At 39.0% G+C, this 15,208-nt stretch overlaps 1 protein-coding gene across 1 annotated transcript in view; it reads left to right on the top strand.

The window, feature by feature from the left end:
* The window catches only part of LRP2 (LDL receptor related protein 2), a 200,288-nt gene that overhangs the window by 40,923 nt on the left and 144,157 nt on the right, over positions 1-15,208 (top strand). The window contains exons 3-4 of the mRNA XM_049616085.1: positions 1,245-1,367; positions 9,621-9,737. Of these exons, the coding sequence (XP_049472042.1) occupies positions 1,245-1,367; positions 9,621-9,737 (240 nt within the window). The remainder of the gene's footprint in view (positions 1-1,244; positions 1,368-9,620; positions 9,738-15,208) is intronic.

Genomic DNA, 15,208 nt, shown 5'->3' on the forward strand with positions numbered 1-15,208 from the left:
AGGCATAGTGAAGTTGAATCATTCATTAAAAGCCTCTTTCCTGCACAAATCCCAGGCCTTAACATCTTTTGCTTTCCCAGCTTGCCGTAGATGATCAATCACACCACTGCAGTTTCATTCATTCTGATTTGTGAACAGACAAGGGTTATCATCCGAAAACCAAGAAATCAGGGAAAAATTAATTTTGTTTGCAATTGTTGGCCATCCTGTGGCACAACAGAACAAACTTTGGTGTATTGTTTGGATCGTGATGCATTTGACAATGAGAGAAGGGTGGGGAATAGGTCCTATTCAGTGCTTCTCAAACTTCTGTGCACAAATGGAGCATTGGGGAGCTTGTTGATGTGCTGGTTTCACATCCATATGTTTGGAGTGGGACCTGAGATTCTGCATCTCTACCAGCTCCCATGTGATGCTCATGCTGCTAGTTTGTGAATCATATTTTGTGCAAGGGAGTAGTTCTATCTGCAGAGACATGATCATGTGCTATCTGTTTGCCTCCTATGGGATTACTGAGTTCATTTTTAGATTAAACACCAGGAACAGAAAAGCAAGAACTGTGTATTCTGGGACAGAGGAATAAATACAGTTGTGCCAACAACTCTTTAGAGATTGTTAATGTAATAACAATGTTCCATAACAACGATAATAACAACAGTACCAACAACAATAGTGACAGCAGCTAACATTATACTTCACTTGCACATAAATTATTTAACTTATTTTTTTATAGCAAACTATGAGATATAGTCCCCATTTTATGGTACACACATTGAGGCTCAGAGAACCTGCCAAAGATCTTAAGTCAAGAAAATTATAGAAATAATAATTATTCAATTCTGGGTCTTCTTTTCCAAATAGCATGTTTTTTCAGCTCATCATGATGCTTTACTATTAGTTATTACAAAGCATTTCAAATAGTTTAGCAATAACTCATGGTTAGTTTGTATTTAAGTTACATTCTTAATTTGATATTTTTTGGTCATGCCTTTGTGTTTTGGTTGTTTGTTTTATTCTTTGTATTTAATCTTGGCATCATCAGTTTGTTGTGATGCCTTTGTCGCAATTATTTGGCATTGAATGCTGATTAGAGTCCACAGGCTGTTTTATAGGATTGTTTACTATTTGCCATCAATGTGTTAAGCAGGAGTTGACACAGATTGTTTTGAAATAAGCATTGCTTGCTGGTGTAATAGGGTGGATGTTTCACACAATGAGTTGAGTCCTTTCCTGGTTTGTTTTAGCTCCCCCTTCTTGCAAGTCGAACCAATTCCTGTGTCAGGGTGAAGGTCTATGCATCCCTAACTTCTGGGAGTGTGACAATGATGAGGACTGTGAGGATGGCTCCGATGAACATCAACATTGCCGTAAGTAATTGTAGAGGAATTTTGTTTTGGCCCCCTGGACACCTAAAATTTAAAAATAATAATGGGATGATTCTTTATAAATGCTGAATTGGAACTCAAATCACAGGGGCACCTATGCGGGCAATCTCACCCAGGGTGAGAAGATATTGAAAGTGTGAACGTGCTGAAGAATTATAAATATACCCCAGCGATTTGGAAATAGGATAGGTTCTCAGTATTAAGAATATGTCACACTCAGTAAAGAAACAGAACATTTATTGGTATCTGTGGGGGGCGGGCAGTCTTCATTTGTGTGGTTGGCGGTTGGATGGGTCCTTTGGGTCCTGCAGTGCACACTGCATAATAACCTTCCACCCCTTCTGCCTCGGTGTTAAACTGCCTTCTTTTTGATTAAGTGGCAGTGTAGCGAGGTCTGTTGGAAGCATTGTTGCTTGTTGCTTCAGTGACTGCTGGTATAGCTTGCGTCGGATGAACTGCAGGAAGGAGGGAAATGGTAGCCCTGAGGAAGACCTTGGCAGCTGCTGCATTCCTGGACACTGAGGGAGTTCAGGACAGTAAACTGGAAGAAACGCTCCCATTCTAATTTCGTTGGAATCAAACTGTAAAAGAGTTTGAAGTGGGCTTGAAAATAATTTTGAGCGAGAGAGTAATCTTGGGTAAATATTAGATGGAAGCATATGAGAAATATGCCATGTGTAGCATTCCTTTGCTTTCTCTATTAAGGATATTTGTATAATTTCAAATTATTCCTGTATCAATGAGGATGTTTTTGGCTGCAAAGAATGAAACACACGTCTCAGAAAAGTTAAGCAAAGGGGGGAATTTATCTCACACTATAAGAAGCCTAAGTGTATTGTTGTTCCAGGGTTCTTTTTGTGATTGTATGAAAGCTGTAGAAGTCCTGGAATTCACATCCTTATAATTTCAGCTTCTAGAAGGGAGAACATAATATCCATTCCGTGTGTGTGTGTGTGTGTGTGTGTGTGTGTGTTTATAAGACAACCCCACCCAAAGCCCCCAAAGTGAAAAACCAAAGATCTTTTAGAAGTCCAGGTTAGACTGAGATGGAAATTGGAGAGCAGATATCTGACTGTAAGGAACTGCTTCAGGCTCTTGACCCCAATTGTTCTGTGGAAGAGTCTAGCTCTGATCACTGTGTGGCATTCACCTTTAAGCCTCCCCCACATTCTGTTTCATTAAATACACATCCCACAAATCATGGGCATCTATAATCACTTTGTTTTTTGATTTTAAGATGTCAGCCAAGATCCTGTTGGCATTTTTACAGTCATTGTCCACAAAGATCAAAGAAGAAACAGATGTTTTTGATGGCTACTTCATGTGAGAACTTGTTTAGTCATTATATGACTAGTAATGGAGATTCCATGGCCTTTGGTTGGTCCTGGATTCATTTATAAGAGCTTGGAATTTAGCCCAGTACTTTTGAGTCCAGCATTGACTGTGAACTCTTTTCAGTCGGGCCAAGGGTCTTTTGAGGAAGAGAATAGGAATTCTCAAAATACCCTTGAGTTTGACTTCAGTTTACTCCTAAAATGAAGACTGTATAATTAAACAGCCTGTTAGGGCTTGTAAGTGTTGGTCATGGGGACTTCCAGCAACAAAGAGATGGTGATATTTGGGACAAAGTGATGAAGAAGAAACCAGCAAACTGTGTAGGGCTGTGGAGGGTGGTGGTGACAAGTGACGATCTTGAGGAAGGCATGGACAGGAGCTAATCAAGGCCAAATGGGAGCATAGGATGTCCAGATGAGGTCCAGTTATGTTTCAGGATGTGAACATGTTTCAGGAACAACAAAAGGGGAAGAACAGATCTGAAAAAGGGAGATGGGGGATGATAGTTCAGAAGTAGTGAAGGGAGGAATTAAAAGTGCCAGGCATAGTAGGGCACAGGAAGAAATCCTTGTTTGTAGGAAATCTGTCTGGGCCAATACTATTTTCTGGCCAATCCCTCAAAGGTCCTAGGGGAAAGAAGCGATGACTGCAGATAGTGAGTGCTCAGTGAGAACAGGATGGGGCTAGATTGTGAATCTCTGGAGAGCAGTGAATATGCTTTTTGCAGCTCGCATCCCTACTAGCAGATAGTAGGTTCTTGATAAGTGGGTACTGAATGAATTAATGACTGATGAGTTATTTCTCTTTTGGCTAGATGGACCATTTTGGTTCCATTTTCTCTTGCTCCCCACACAAAGTAGGAAGAAAGCTGAGCTGTAGATTGTGATACAATGTAATGGATGACCCCTTGCCAATAATAATATTTACAGAGGGTATGCGAGCTCCTAAGGACAACCACTTGGGAAAAGAGACTGGAGAAAATGTTATAGCAGCAATTTATTTATTTAATTTTCGAAAATGTTTATTTATTTTTGAGAGAGAGTATGGGGGGGAGGGGCAGAGAGAGAGAGAGAGAGGGAGAGAGAGAGAGAGAGACAGAGGGAGAGAGAGAGAGAGAGAGAGGGAGAGAGAGAATCCCAAGCAGGATCTTAGCTGTTAGTGCAGAGCCCCATGTGGGTCTCAATCCCTTGCACCAAACTGTGAGATCATGACCTGAGCTGAAATCAAGACGGTTAACTAACTGAGCCACCCAGGTGTTCCCATAGCAGTAATTTATAAGCAATGTTACATGCTATTTTAAATGAGTGTGGATTTCACAATATAATTCTTGCATTTTTAATGTCATAAAATTCTTTATTGGGCATCCTTAGCTGCAGACAGGATATGCCACCACTATATTCACTAAGGTCACCAGGGAACTCCTCAATATCGGATGGACTTCCCTATTGCACAACTTTGGCGATCACGCCCTCCTTCTGGACACTACTATCTTGGCTGCCATGACTCCTCATTGTCCTGGTTCTTTTCTGAACTGCTTTGATCATTCCATTTTGTACTCCTTTTCTACCCAGACCGTAAGTATGGCTGTTGCTTAGAGCCCTGCACTTACTCAATGCTTTTCCAGGATAATTTCAACCAACCTTATGATTTCGATAAATCTGGATGACCTGGTGACACCAAAATTTATGCTTATGACCCAGATTTCTTGCCTGCACATCAGTCTTGCATGTTCACCTGCCTGTTGGAGATCTCCAGGACTCCTCAAATTCAAGGTGTCCCAAGTGGGATTAATAATCTTCTCCCATGAACTGTTTTTTGTTTTTGTTTTTTGTTGATCTACATGAATTACCTTTAAAAAAATTTTTTTTAATGTCTGTTTGTTTTTGAGAGAGAGAGAGCATGAGCAGGGGAGGGGCAGAGAGAGAGGGAGACACAGAACCCGAAGCAGCCTCTAGGCTCTGAGCTGTCAGAACAGAACCCGACATGGGGCTTGAACCCATGAGCTGTGAGATCATGACCTGAGCTGAAGTTGTGTGCCACTGACTGAGCCATCCAGGCACTGCTATCTTTTTTTTTTTTAATTTAATTTATTTTTTTAATTTACATCCAAGTTAGTATATAGTGCAACAATGATTTCAGGAGTAGATTCCTTAATGCCCCTTACCCCATTTAGCCCATCCCCCCTCCCACAAGCACTTCAGTAACCCTCTGTTCTCCATATTTGAGTCTCTTATGTTTTGTCCCTCTCCCTGTTTTTATGTTATTTTTGCTTCCCTTCCTTTGTGTTCTTCTGTTCTGTGCCTTAAAGTCCTCACATGAGTGAAGTCATGATATTTGTCTTTCTCTGACTGACTAATTTTGCTTAGCATAATACCCCCTAGTTCCATCCACATAGTTGCAAATGGCAAGATTTCATTCTTTTTGATTGCTGAGTAATACTCCATTGTATATATATACCACATCTTCTTTATCCATTCATCCATTGATGGACATTTGGGCTCTTTCCATACTTTGGCTATTGTTGATAGTGCTGCTATAAACATTGGGGTGCATGTGTCCTTTCAAAACAGCATACATGTATCCCTTGGATAAATACCTAGTAGGGCAATTGCTGGGTCATATGGTAGTTCTATTTTTAAATTTTGAGGAACTTCCAAACTGTTTTCCAGAGTGGCTGCACCAGTTTGCATTCCCACCAGCAGTGCAAAACAGATCCTCTTTCTCCACATCCTCACCAACATCTGTTTGCTGAATTGTTAATGTTAGCCATTCTGACAGGTGTGAGGTGGTATCTCATTGAGGAACCCTTATCTTTTTATAGAAATAAAATTAACTCACTATAAGGTACTAGCAGAAAATACAACATCAGTCTTAACTACTAGAAATAGGCAGAGTGAGTCTTTTTCCTCGTTAATCTAGAATTTTATGAAACATATTTCATTTTTTTCTAAATTTTTAATGTTTATTTATTTTTGAGAGAGAGAGACAGAGAGACAGAGAGAGAGAGAGAGACAGAGAGTGTGAGTGGGGGAGGTGTAGAGAGAGGGAGACAAGAATCTGAAGCAGTCTCCAGGCTCTGAGCTGTCAGCACAGAGCCCGATGTGGGGCTCAAACTCACAGTGGTGAGATTGTGACCTGAGCTGAAGTAGGACTCTTAACCGACTGAGCCACCTAGGCGCCCCTATGAAACATATTTCATAATGAAAGCGTTAGAGGAAAAATAAAGATGGCTGTTAGTGACATTAAAGATGTAATCAATTAGCATGGAAAGGATAGCACAATCCCTTAGGCACCCAAGCTGGAAATTTGGAATTATTCTTGATTCTTCTGCCCACACTTAGTCAGCCAGCTCTGGCCTAATACCTCTGAAGTTCATCCCTTTCCCATTTGTAGCATCATTTCCAGCATCTATCTGGGTGACTGCAGCAGCCTCTGGATTGGCCTCCCTGCCTCTAGTCCTATGCCTCCTCAGGTTCTCCCTGACAACCCTTGGGTATCTCTCTATCCACCCCAAGAAGAAAGCTCCAGCTCCTTAACATGGTTTCATGGTTTACAGTGGCTTCTAAGACACTGCCAGCACTTATTTTTCCATGTCTGTCACTTGCTATTCATGCCCGGAAATTTCCATGTGGGGTCACAGCAGTGCTTCTAGTTCCCTTGGGCATATGGTGCTGTGTCCCTCTTTCACAACTGTGCATGCTGCCTGAATGCTTGTTGCTAGACAGTCCTTTCCTTATGACCTAGCTAACCTCACTGCTTCTCCTTTAAGACCCAGGTGAGGTGTTACCTCCTAAAGGAAGCTGTCCCTGTTCACACTCTCATCTCAGAGTGAATTAGGCACACCTCCCTGATCCTTCTATAATTCCTTGTATGCCTATAATTCACTTTCATCATTGTTTTTAATTTTTTTAAAAAAGTGTTTATTTATTTTGAGAGAGAGAGCCAGAGCAAGCACACAAGTGGGGGAGAGGCATAGAGAGAGGGAGAGAGAGAGAATCTCAAACAGGCTCTGAGTTGTCAACACAGATCCTGACGCAGGGCTTGAGCTCACAAAGTGTGAGATCATGACCTGAGCTGAAACCAAGAGCTGGACGCTTAACCAACACAGCTATCCAGGCACCCCTCTAATAAATTCTTAGTGTCCCCTAGAAAGCCATGAGCTCCTTGAGAGTAGGGAGTGTCCCTCATTCATCATTATATTCCCATTATTGGTGTACGTTGTGGTATATAATAGGCCCCCAGTAGAGGTTTATGTAATGAATAAGTGAATTCTAGCATCAGACTGGTTCATGGAACCATATGATTTTAATTTGTCATTTTTCTGTGTTTGAACGAGCATTTATTTATTTATTTAAATATGAAATTTATTGCCAAATTGGTTTCCATACAACACTCAGTGCTCATCCCAACAGATGCCCTCCTCAATGCCCATCACCCACTTTCCCCTCCCTCCCACCCCCCATCAACCCTCAGTTTGTTCTCAGTTTTTAACAGTCTCTTATGCTTTGGCTCTCTCCCTCTCTAACTTTTTTTTTCCTTCCCCTCCCCCATGGTCTTCTGTCAAGTTTCTCAAGATCCACATAAGAGTGGAAACATGGTATCTGTCTTTCTCTGTATGACTTATTTCACTTAGCATCACACTCTCCAGTTCCATCCACGTTGCTACAAAAGGCCATATTTCATTCTTTTTCATTGCCAAGTAGTATTCCATTGTGTATATAAACCACAATTTCTTTATCCATTCATCAATTGATGGACATTTAGGCTCTTTCCATAATTTAGCTATTGTTGAGAGTGCTGCTATAAACATTGGGGTACAAGTACTCCTATTCATCAGCACTCCCATATCCCTTGGGTAAATTCCTAGCAGTGCTGTTGCTGGGTCATAGGGTAGTTCTATTTTTAATTTTTTGAGGAACCTCCACACTTTTCCAGAGCAGCTGCACCAGTTTGCATTCCCACCAACAATGCAAGAGGGTTCCCGTTTCTCCACATCCTCTCCAGCATCTATAGTCTCCTGATTTGTTCATTTTAGCCACTCTGACTGGTGTGAGGTGATATGTCATTTGCAAATATCTTTTTCCCATTCCACCGTGGTTGTCTTTTAGTTTTGTTGATTGTTTCCTTTGCAGTGCAGAGCTTTTGAATGAGCTTTTAATTACCCCCTCATAAACCCCTTTGAAAGGTTAAGCAGAAAATATACAATTGCTTTGGGTGTCAGTTTAAGAGGAAAGCCAAGATACTTAAAATACTATTGGCACTTGATTTAGTTTTTCTATGTATTTTGTTAGTACTGCTACTCATGACTTGCCGTTTTGTGAATAAAAAAAGTTCTTTAGGGGTGCCTAAGTGTCTCAGTCAGTTGAGCCTCCAACTCTTGATTTCGGCTCAGGTCATGATCTCATGGTTTGGGAGTTTGAGCCCCGCACCGACAGTGTGGAGCCTGCTTGGGATGCTCCCTCTACCTCTCTTTCTGCCTCTCCTTCTCTCTCTCTCTCTCTCTCTCAAAATAAATAAATAAACTTAAAAAAAAAATTAAAAAAAGTTCTTTAATTTTATGTGGAAATTGTCAATACATACTTAAGTAAATTATATGGGAATTTAATGAGGAAATATTAATCTTTTTAGACTTATTCAGATAAAATTGTGTCTGCTTTGGCTGAATTCAGACGTTTAAGTGACTTCTAGAAAAGTTGATCTATTCTAACTTTATTAATACAAGGTACCAGGAGAAAATATGAAATCATACTGTTGAAGTGTCAGAAATAGGCTGCCTGGAAAAATCTTGTTTGCTATTTAAGAATTACATAACACATACATAATGAAAGAATTTTCTTAGAAAGAACAGGATGACAAGATATAGTCAATTAAACACGGAATGTCTTATCATATGATAAGCTGTATATGTTTGAATCTCAAGTGTCAGCTCTAAAACTGTGATTGATTATCCACTTGTCTTTTTGAAAGGTTTTTTTTTTAGAAAGTTTAGATGATGGCACACCCCTTAACAGATACGTAATTTCATCAGAAAAGCAAATTTTGCCAAACTTAAGCATCTTTACCATATGGAAGTATAGGAAACTGTAAAAATGCAGGGGAAACCTTTTTTCTTCAATTTGAGGACTATAATTTTTTTCAGTGGGTCACATTTCCCCCAAATGCTTCTCTTTTTATGTGGACAGTTGAAAAATCCCATGATAATTCCTGCCTCAGGCTTCCCAAATAGCATTCACATGATGCTTGCAGCATCAACTCCTTTGATTTTTATCTGTTTTATCCAGAGGCAAATTTGATAAGCTACTGATGTCCTGATTTTACCTACCCTAATCAACATAGGCTAAAAACAAGCTAGTTTAAATTGTTTATATATACAATTGACACATGTTCGATGTAGAAAGCTGATATAATAGGGAAAAACTCACCCATAGAAAAAAAATCACCTACAATTTTATTACTCAGAAATAACCACTGTTATAACCCTTTGGCATATTTCCTTCTTGTTTAAGCAAGTATTATGATGACAGGTACCTCAACCGATACTCGGCTACTACTTATATCTGCAAAGTTTTTGTTTTACCATTTTGGTTGTCAATGTATATTGTATTCTCAACACATGTTGATCCTATAATTGTCTACACTCACATGCTTGAGTGTTTATGTGATTCTGTGAGCATTTAGATATGGTATCGTGATACTAATACCTTTGCTTTTGCATTGTAGACAGCTCACACTGTCTACCTTGGGGTAGGTGGGTACCCTGCTTTCTAAGCCTATAAACTTTATGTTCAATATACTCTCTTGCCTTTGCTTTTAAATTTTCCTCACTCATCTTTGGTAAATGGCAACGGATTGGTCTGTATTTGGCAGTAATTATAAAGTAGTATCTTTTCCCCTCCACAGCTGGGAGAACATGCTCAAGCCATCAGATTACATGCTCCAATGGTGAATGTATCCCAAAAGAATACAGGTGCGACCATGTCAGAGACTGCTCAGATGGAACCGATGAGAAAGATTGCCGTGAGTCCCTTTCAGTCTTTGCACTGTGTTTGCTTTCACCTTTGTCCCTTTGGCATTTTAATCAATTTGTTAGATCTGTTGATGGACAGAAATGCCTACAATATGCCTCTTGTTATTGAAATTTCTTGGCAGATTCTTTTGTGGATTAGAGGTGATATTCTGATAGGAGACTATTTTTAGCAAGACATTCTAAGTGTGTCCTGCCTTAGCATGTCAAGTTTCTGTATTTTTGGAAGAGACTTTTAACATTAACATAGAATCCTGAAAAGTTATTGAATACATTGAATACAAAATCCAGTTTGGTCAATGTTGGGTTTTATTGAATTATGATGTTAAACCAAATGTCTCATTAGTTTTCTGCTCTTATGGACTCAGTATTTTCCGGGTTGCCTTTGGAAAAGTGTTACATTCTGAAAATGGCTTTCTCCAATGATGACATATTAGTTTGTAACTGATTACAAGATAAGGCATAGAAATCACACTATTCTATGTGTAATGTTTAGACATTACCATAACCAAAATAAGAGAGTGTATAATCATAGTGCATCATGTACTTCTTACAAATCAGTAATCTGCCTCTCTTGAGGTTTATGTGGAATTGTTAGAATGTGAGAATATTGGAATTATTCTACTATGTAAGTTCTGTGGTCTGTCTAACTCTATCTTTAGTCTCAGACATATTCAGTTTTGTTTAAAAGTTCTTATAAGTCTATTATTTATGCGTTTATCATCTGTGGTATCATTTATGAATCAGAATGTCCTTGAGGTTTTAGACATTTTTTCCTGAATTTCTTTTGATAGGCTGCGTCTCGTAAGTTTACTGTGAGCTAAGCACAGTTAGTTTCTTTCTTTTGCTCTTAAATTTATATTTTGGAGTTTAGGGAATTGTTTTAATATTTCAGTATTCCAATACTCAGTGGATAGATTTTGAATGCCTTGATCGTAAACTTAGTTATGTCTCCAACGGAGATTTAAGTTTTAGTCTATTCTCATGGGACACCTCTATTGTTTGATCATTTTGATTTAATTTTAATTTTCTGGACCGTTCCTAAACTTCTTTCTTTGGTCCAATTGGTATATTTTATGCTTCATGAGGAGAGAACCATTTTCTGGTTCTTTTTTTTTGGTACATTTCCCAATATGGTGCAGTGCCTTGGGAGGGAGCTAACATAAACTGGTTATGAGCAAATCATTCCTATTTCACCATACTGTTCAAACTGTACTTTTCATGGAAGAAATATTGTGAAAGGGAAAGATCTGGCTCCAAATAGGTCCAGATTCATGTTGCATCCATACCGTCATACATGGTGCATTTTAATGTTTATTTATTATTATTATTTTTATTTTGAGAGAGAGAGAGAGAGAGAGAGCATGAATGGCAGAGGGGAAGAGAGAGAGAGGGAGAGAGATAGAATCCCAAGCAGTCACGCTGGCTTGACTTGAACTCTTGGACCGTGAGATCATGACCTGAGCCGAAATCAAGAGTTGGATGCTTTCTTTCCTTGGGTCTTATTTTTCTTTGAGAAAAATACTGTGATTTGTTTTTGTATCTCCATTTCCTAGCAGGATTGCTGGTATAGTTGTGTTGTGGTTTAATTTCCAACTTAAATGTTCTCTCGGAAAGAGATTATGTTGTCTCTAATTTGGATCTCTTTTCATTTTGGAAATTTTACAGAATTACCGGCAATTTTAAAGATAGTAGTGTATGCCTGGATGTCACAAAATATCAAGTCCATGAGTCAAGTACTGTCAGTACTTTGTAAAGCAAACAATAGGTCGTTCATTGTGGCAAGTGAAGAAAATGTTTTTGACTAAATAATAGTGATGAATCATATATTTTATAGTATTTTGTAAACTGTAAGTGTTATATAAATGTTGGTTGTTATTCTTAATTCGGTTCCTCAATGAGGACAATCGAGCAGGTGTTATTATTCTCTCACAAATAAAGAAACTAAAATTGCAAAGAGTAGACTGGCTTGTTCAAGGTTGAAAATATGTGGCAGAGCTAGGGCTAAATCCATCTTCTGGTTCCAAGTCTGGTGATTGCTCTTCATGAAAGACTTTATTTACAGAAGGAGAAAGTTCTACCTTGTGCAAGTTTAAGAGAGAACCAGAGGCTGTGCCACCAGCCAACAGTCTGTGTCTTTATCCCTAATTTACAAGTGGATAAAAATGAGTGCTTTATTGGAAATGCAATGGAACTGAAGGAAATGCTACTCTAGGGAAAATAAAAGGCAACTGAAACAGACTGTTTGGATTTATTCCATGTGAACACCCTGCAGCCAAGTCTAAAGTCATCAGTACAACTGCCTCACAACTTTGCCAATAGACCTTCCGGAAAAAAGCTGGCTGGGTACAAGTATGCAGGCTGCTGTTATAGAAAGGGGTTATGGAAAGGAAGTGAGTGAGCTTTATAAAATATCTGAGCAGGAATTTTTAATCAAGGTTTTGTTTATTTTTTTAAGTGCAAGTAATAGGTGCAATAAGGATTTCTTAAGAGAGCCAGATTTATATGATAGTTAATTGCTCCTGGAATCGTACAAGTCATGAATCCTTCAGGGTTCATGGCTCTAAGATGAATCTGACACATGCAAAAGGGGTTTGTAATGAAGTATTCTTTCCTATTTCTCTTTACCTTATTTATTTATTACTACGTGTTATTTATGGAGAAGTATAAAAAAAATCAACAAATCAGGAAGTTAAGAAAAGAATCTTCATGCTTCTTTGTGCTTTGATCTCCTGGCCACAGCCAGATTTGTACAAGAAAGAGAATAATGGCCTGGATCAAAGTCTTTAGAAAGTGCTAATATAGGGAGACAAATTGGCCTCATTTTGTTTTCCCTTTGTTTGGAACCCTTGCAGGAAGTAGGGAAGAGAGCTGCCATTTGCTGGGCTCCAATCACTATTTTATGCAATTTTTACCTTAATGACACAAGGTAGGTGTGATGACCATCTCCTCAGGCTTTTAACCTAGGTCTAAACTGTATGCCCATGCAGGTTTTAAATATAATCAAAAGCAGAGTGAATTGATAATGAACTCCTTTGTACTCATCACCCAGTTATATCAATTACCAACTCATAGCTAATTTTGTCTTACCTATATCTCTTTATTCTTATTTTGAAGCAGTTTTCACACATCGTATAATCTTATCTTTATTTCATTTATCTATCTATCTATCTATCTATCTATCTACTTGAGGTGGGGGGAGGGGTACAGAGAGAGAGGGAGACACAGAATCCGAAATAGGTTCTGAGCTGTCAGCACAGAGCCCAATATGGGACTAGAACTCATGGACTGCGAGATCATGACAGGAGCTGAATTCAGATGCTTAACCAACTGAGCCACTCAGGTGCCCATATTTTATTTTTGAAATAGAGAGAGAGAGGGTGCAAGTGAGTGAGTGGCAGAGAGAGAGAATCCCAGGAGGGGCAGAGAGAGAGAGAGAGAGAGAGAGAGAGAGAGAGAAGCGGGTTCACCGGAAGTGGGGATCCTGTTTTTCCCGAAGTGAGGCTTCAACTCACCCACTGTGGGACTTGAACCCATGAACAGCGAGATCATGACCTGAGCTGAAGTCAGATGCTTAATGATTGAGCCACCCAGGGGCCCATAATCTTATCTTTAAATAATTTAATATTTAACTCTAAAATATAAGGACTGAAACATAGCATAACAATATCACAACCCACACCTATGAGTTAACAACCATTAAAATAATCAGTTCTTAAAATTCCCCAATTGGTTTTTTATTATTTTTTTGTGGTGTCATTTAAAGCAAAGTCCAAATAAAATCTATGCATTGGAATTAGTTGCTGTCTTTTGATTTGTAGGTTTACCTTCCATTTCTGTTGTTTACCTCTTGCAATATATTTGTTGAAAAAACCAAATTACTTGTCCCGAGTTTCCCACAGTCTGGGTCTTGCTCATTGCATCCCCAGATGTCCTTTAACGTGCTCTTCTGTCCTGTAGTTTTTGATAGCTATATTTACAGCAAGGTTCCTCAACCTTTGTACAAATGACATCAAGGACCAGGTAGGTCCTTTTTGCACGGAACATTATGCATTGTAGAATGTCTAACAGTATCCCTGACCTCTGCCTACTAGAAGCCAGCAGTACCTCCCATTTGTCACAACCAAAAATGTCTCCAGACAATGCTAAATGTCCTGTGGGAGCAAAATCTCCCTCCATTAGTCTAGTTGGGAATAACATTAGTCTAGAGGCTTGAACAGATACAGACTTCTGCGTGTGTGTGTGTGTGTGTGTGTGTGTGTGTGTCTGTGTGTGTAGGGGCACAATACTTTGAAAATACAGGTGCATATTTCCACTAGGAGGCACATAATGTCTAACTATCAGCCATTGATTGTTGCTAACATCCATTTAGTCATAGTTACTTCACTTCAGATATGTAACAGCTGTTTATTAGTTGTTTTAAATTGGAACATTACAATATGATGAAGGATTAAACAAGGCTTGCCCAGAAATCATTTTCATGAGACATGACACTTTATTCTATTGTTTCTGCAGTCATGGTGCATGGGAATCATTACCTGTGGACAAATGCAGGATCAGCCTATGAGTGTGACTTTCATTTCCCTATTTCTCAGAAGTAAGATTGTCTACATGAAGGGGTCTAAATACGTTATGCCCCTAGAAATCATTTAAATATAGTAATGATGTTGGAAAAGCTCCAAGGAAGGACCTAATTCTTTCCCCCAAATATTTGAAAGGATCAGGAAGCTCGACCCTGTAGTTCATAGTCCTGACTGTTGGATCAGACCCCTAGGTTATAGTCTTTACCCTTTCAAGCTTTCTAAGATCAAGACACTGTGCTCCAACGTAGAGCACCTTGTGTCTATTCCAGACATTCCTTGTACAGAACAAAGAAAAGTGTATAAGAGTTCTCTCAGGGAGGCAGGGAGAGGGGAGGGAAGAGAATGGGCCTGATGATGAGGAAGGCAAACATAGCAAGATTCCACTAAAAAGATTATCCTTGAGACAAATTTGTGTTGTATGAAAGCTTTTCATATTGTTTGGTCTTTTTGTCTGCTGTGTTCCAATATGCATAAGGTATTTTTTGATTATTCTACTATGTGAGAACGATTTCTGGTTATGTCTACTATAAAAAGCTGTGAAACAGGTAAAAGTTCATTTTCTCCAAGTTATTTTATTCTTCAGTCTGGCTATCTATAAAATGGCACCTACTATTAAATAGCTGTCAATTAATTTTTCCCCCCAAGGAACAGGAGATTCAAAACTGCAGTCCATTTTACTTCTAATGGGATTAGCATCAAGGAAAAACCACTCATGCAGAGTCTAAGATAAACATCAGAACAATGCAGCAATTATGGGTCATTCAGTTAATATATTACAGTGACTTTAAGTTGCTCAAAACTAGTACAGTTTTTCCCAGTTAAGAGAACAGATTATTTTGTTTTTATCGAGTGCCATATTAGAGTGATGTTGGTGTGAGTAA

This window comes from Panthera uncia, assembly GCF_023721935.1.
Source record: "Panthera uncia isolate 11264 chromosome C1 unlocalized genomic scaffold, Puncia_PCG_1.0 HiC_scaffold_3, whole genome shotgun sequence".
Classification (NCBI taxonomy): domain Eukaryota; kingdom Metazoa; phylum Chordata; class Mammalia; order Carnivora; family Felidae; genus Panthera; species Panthera uncia.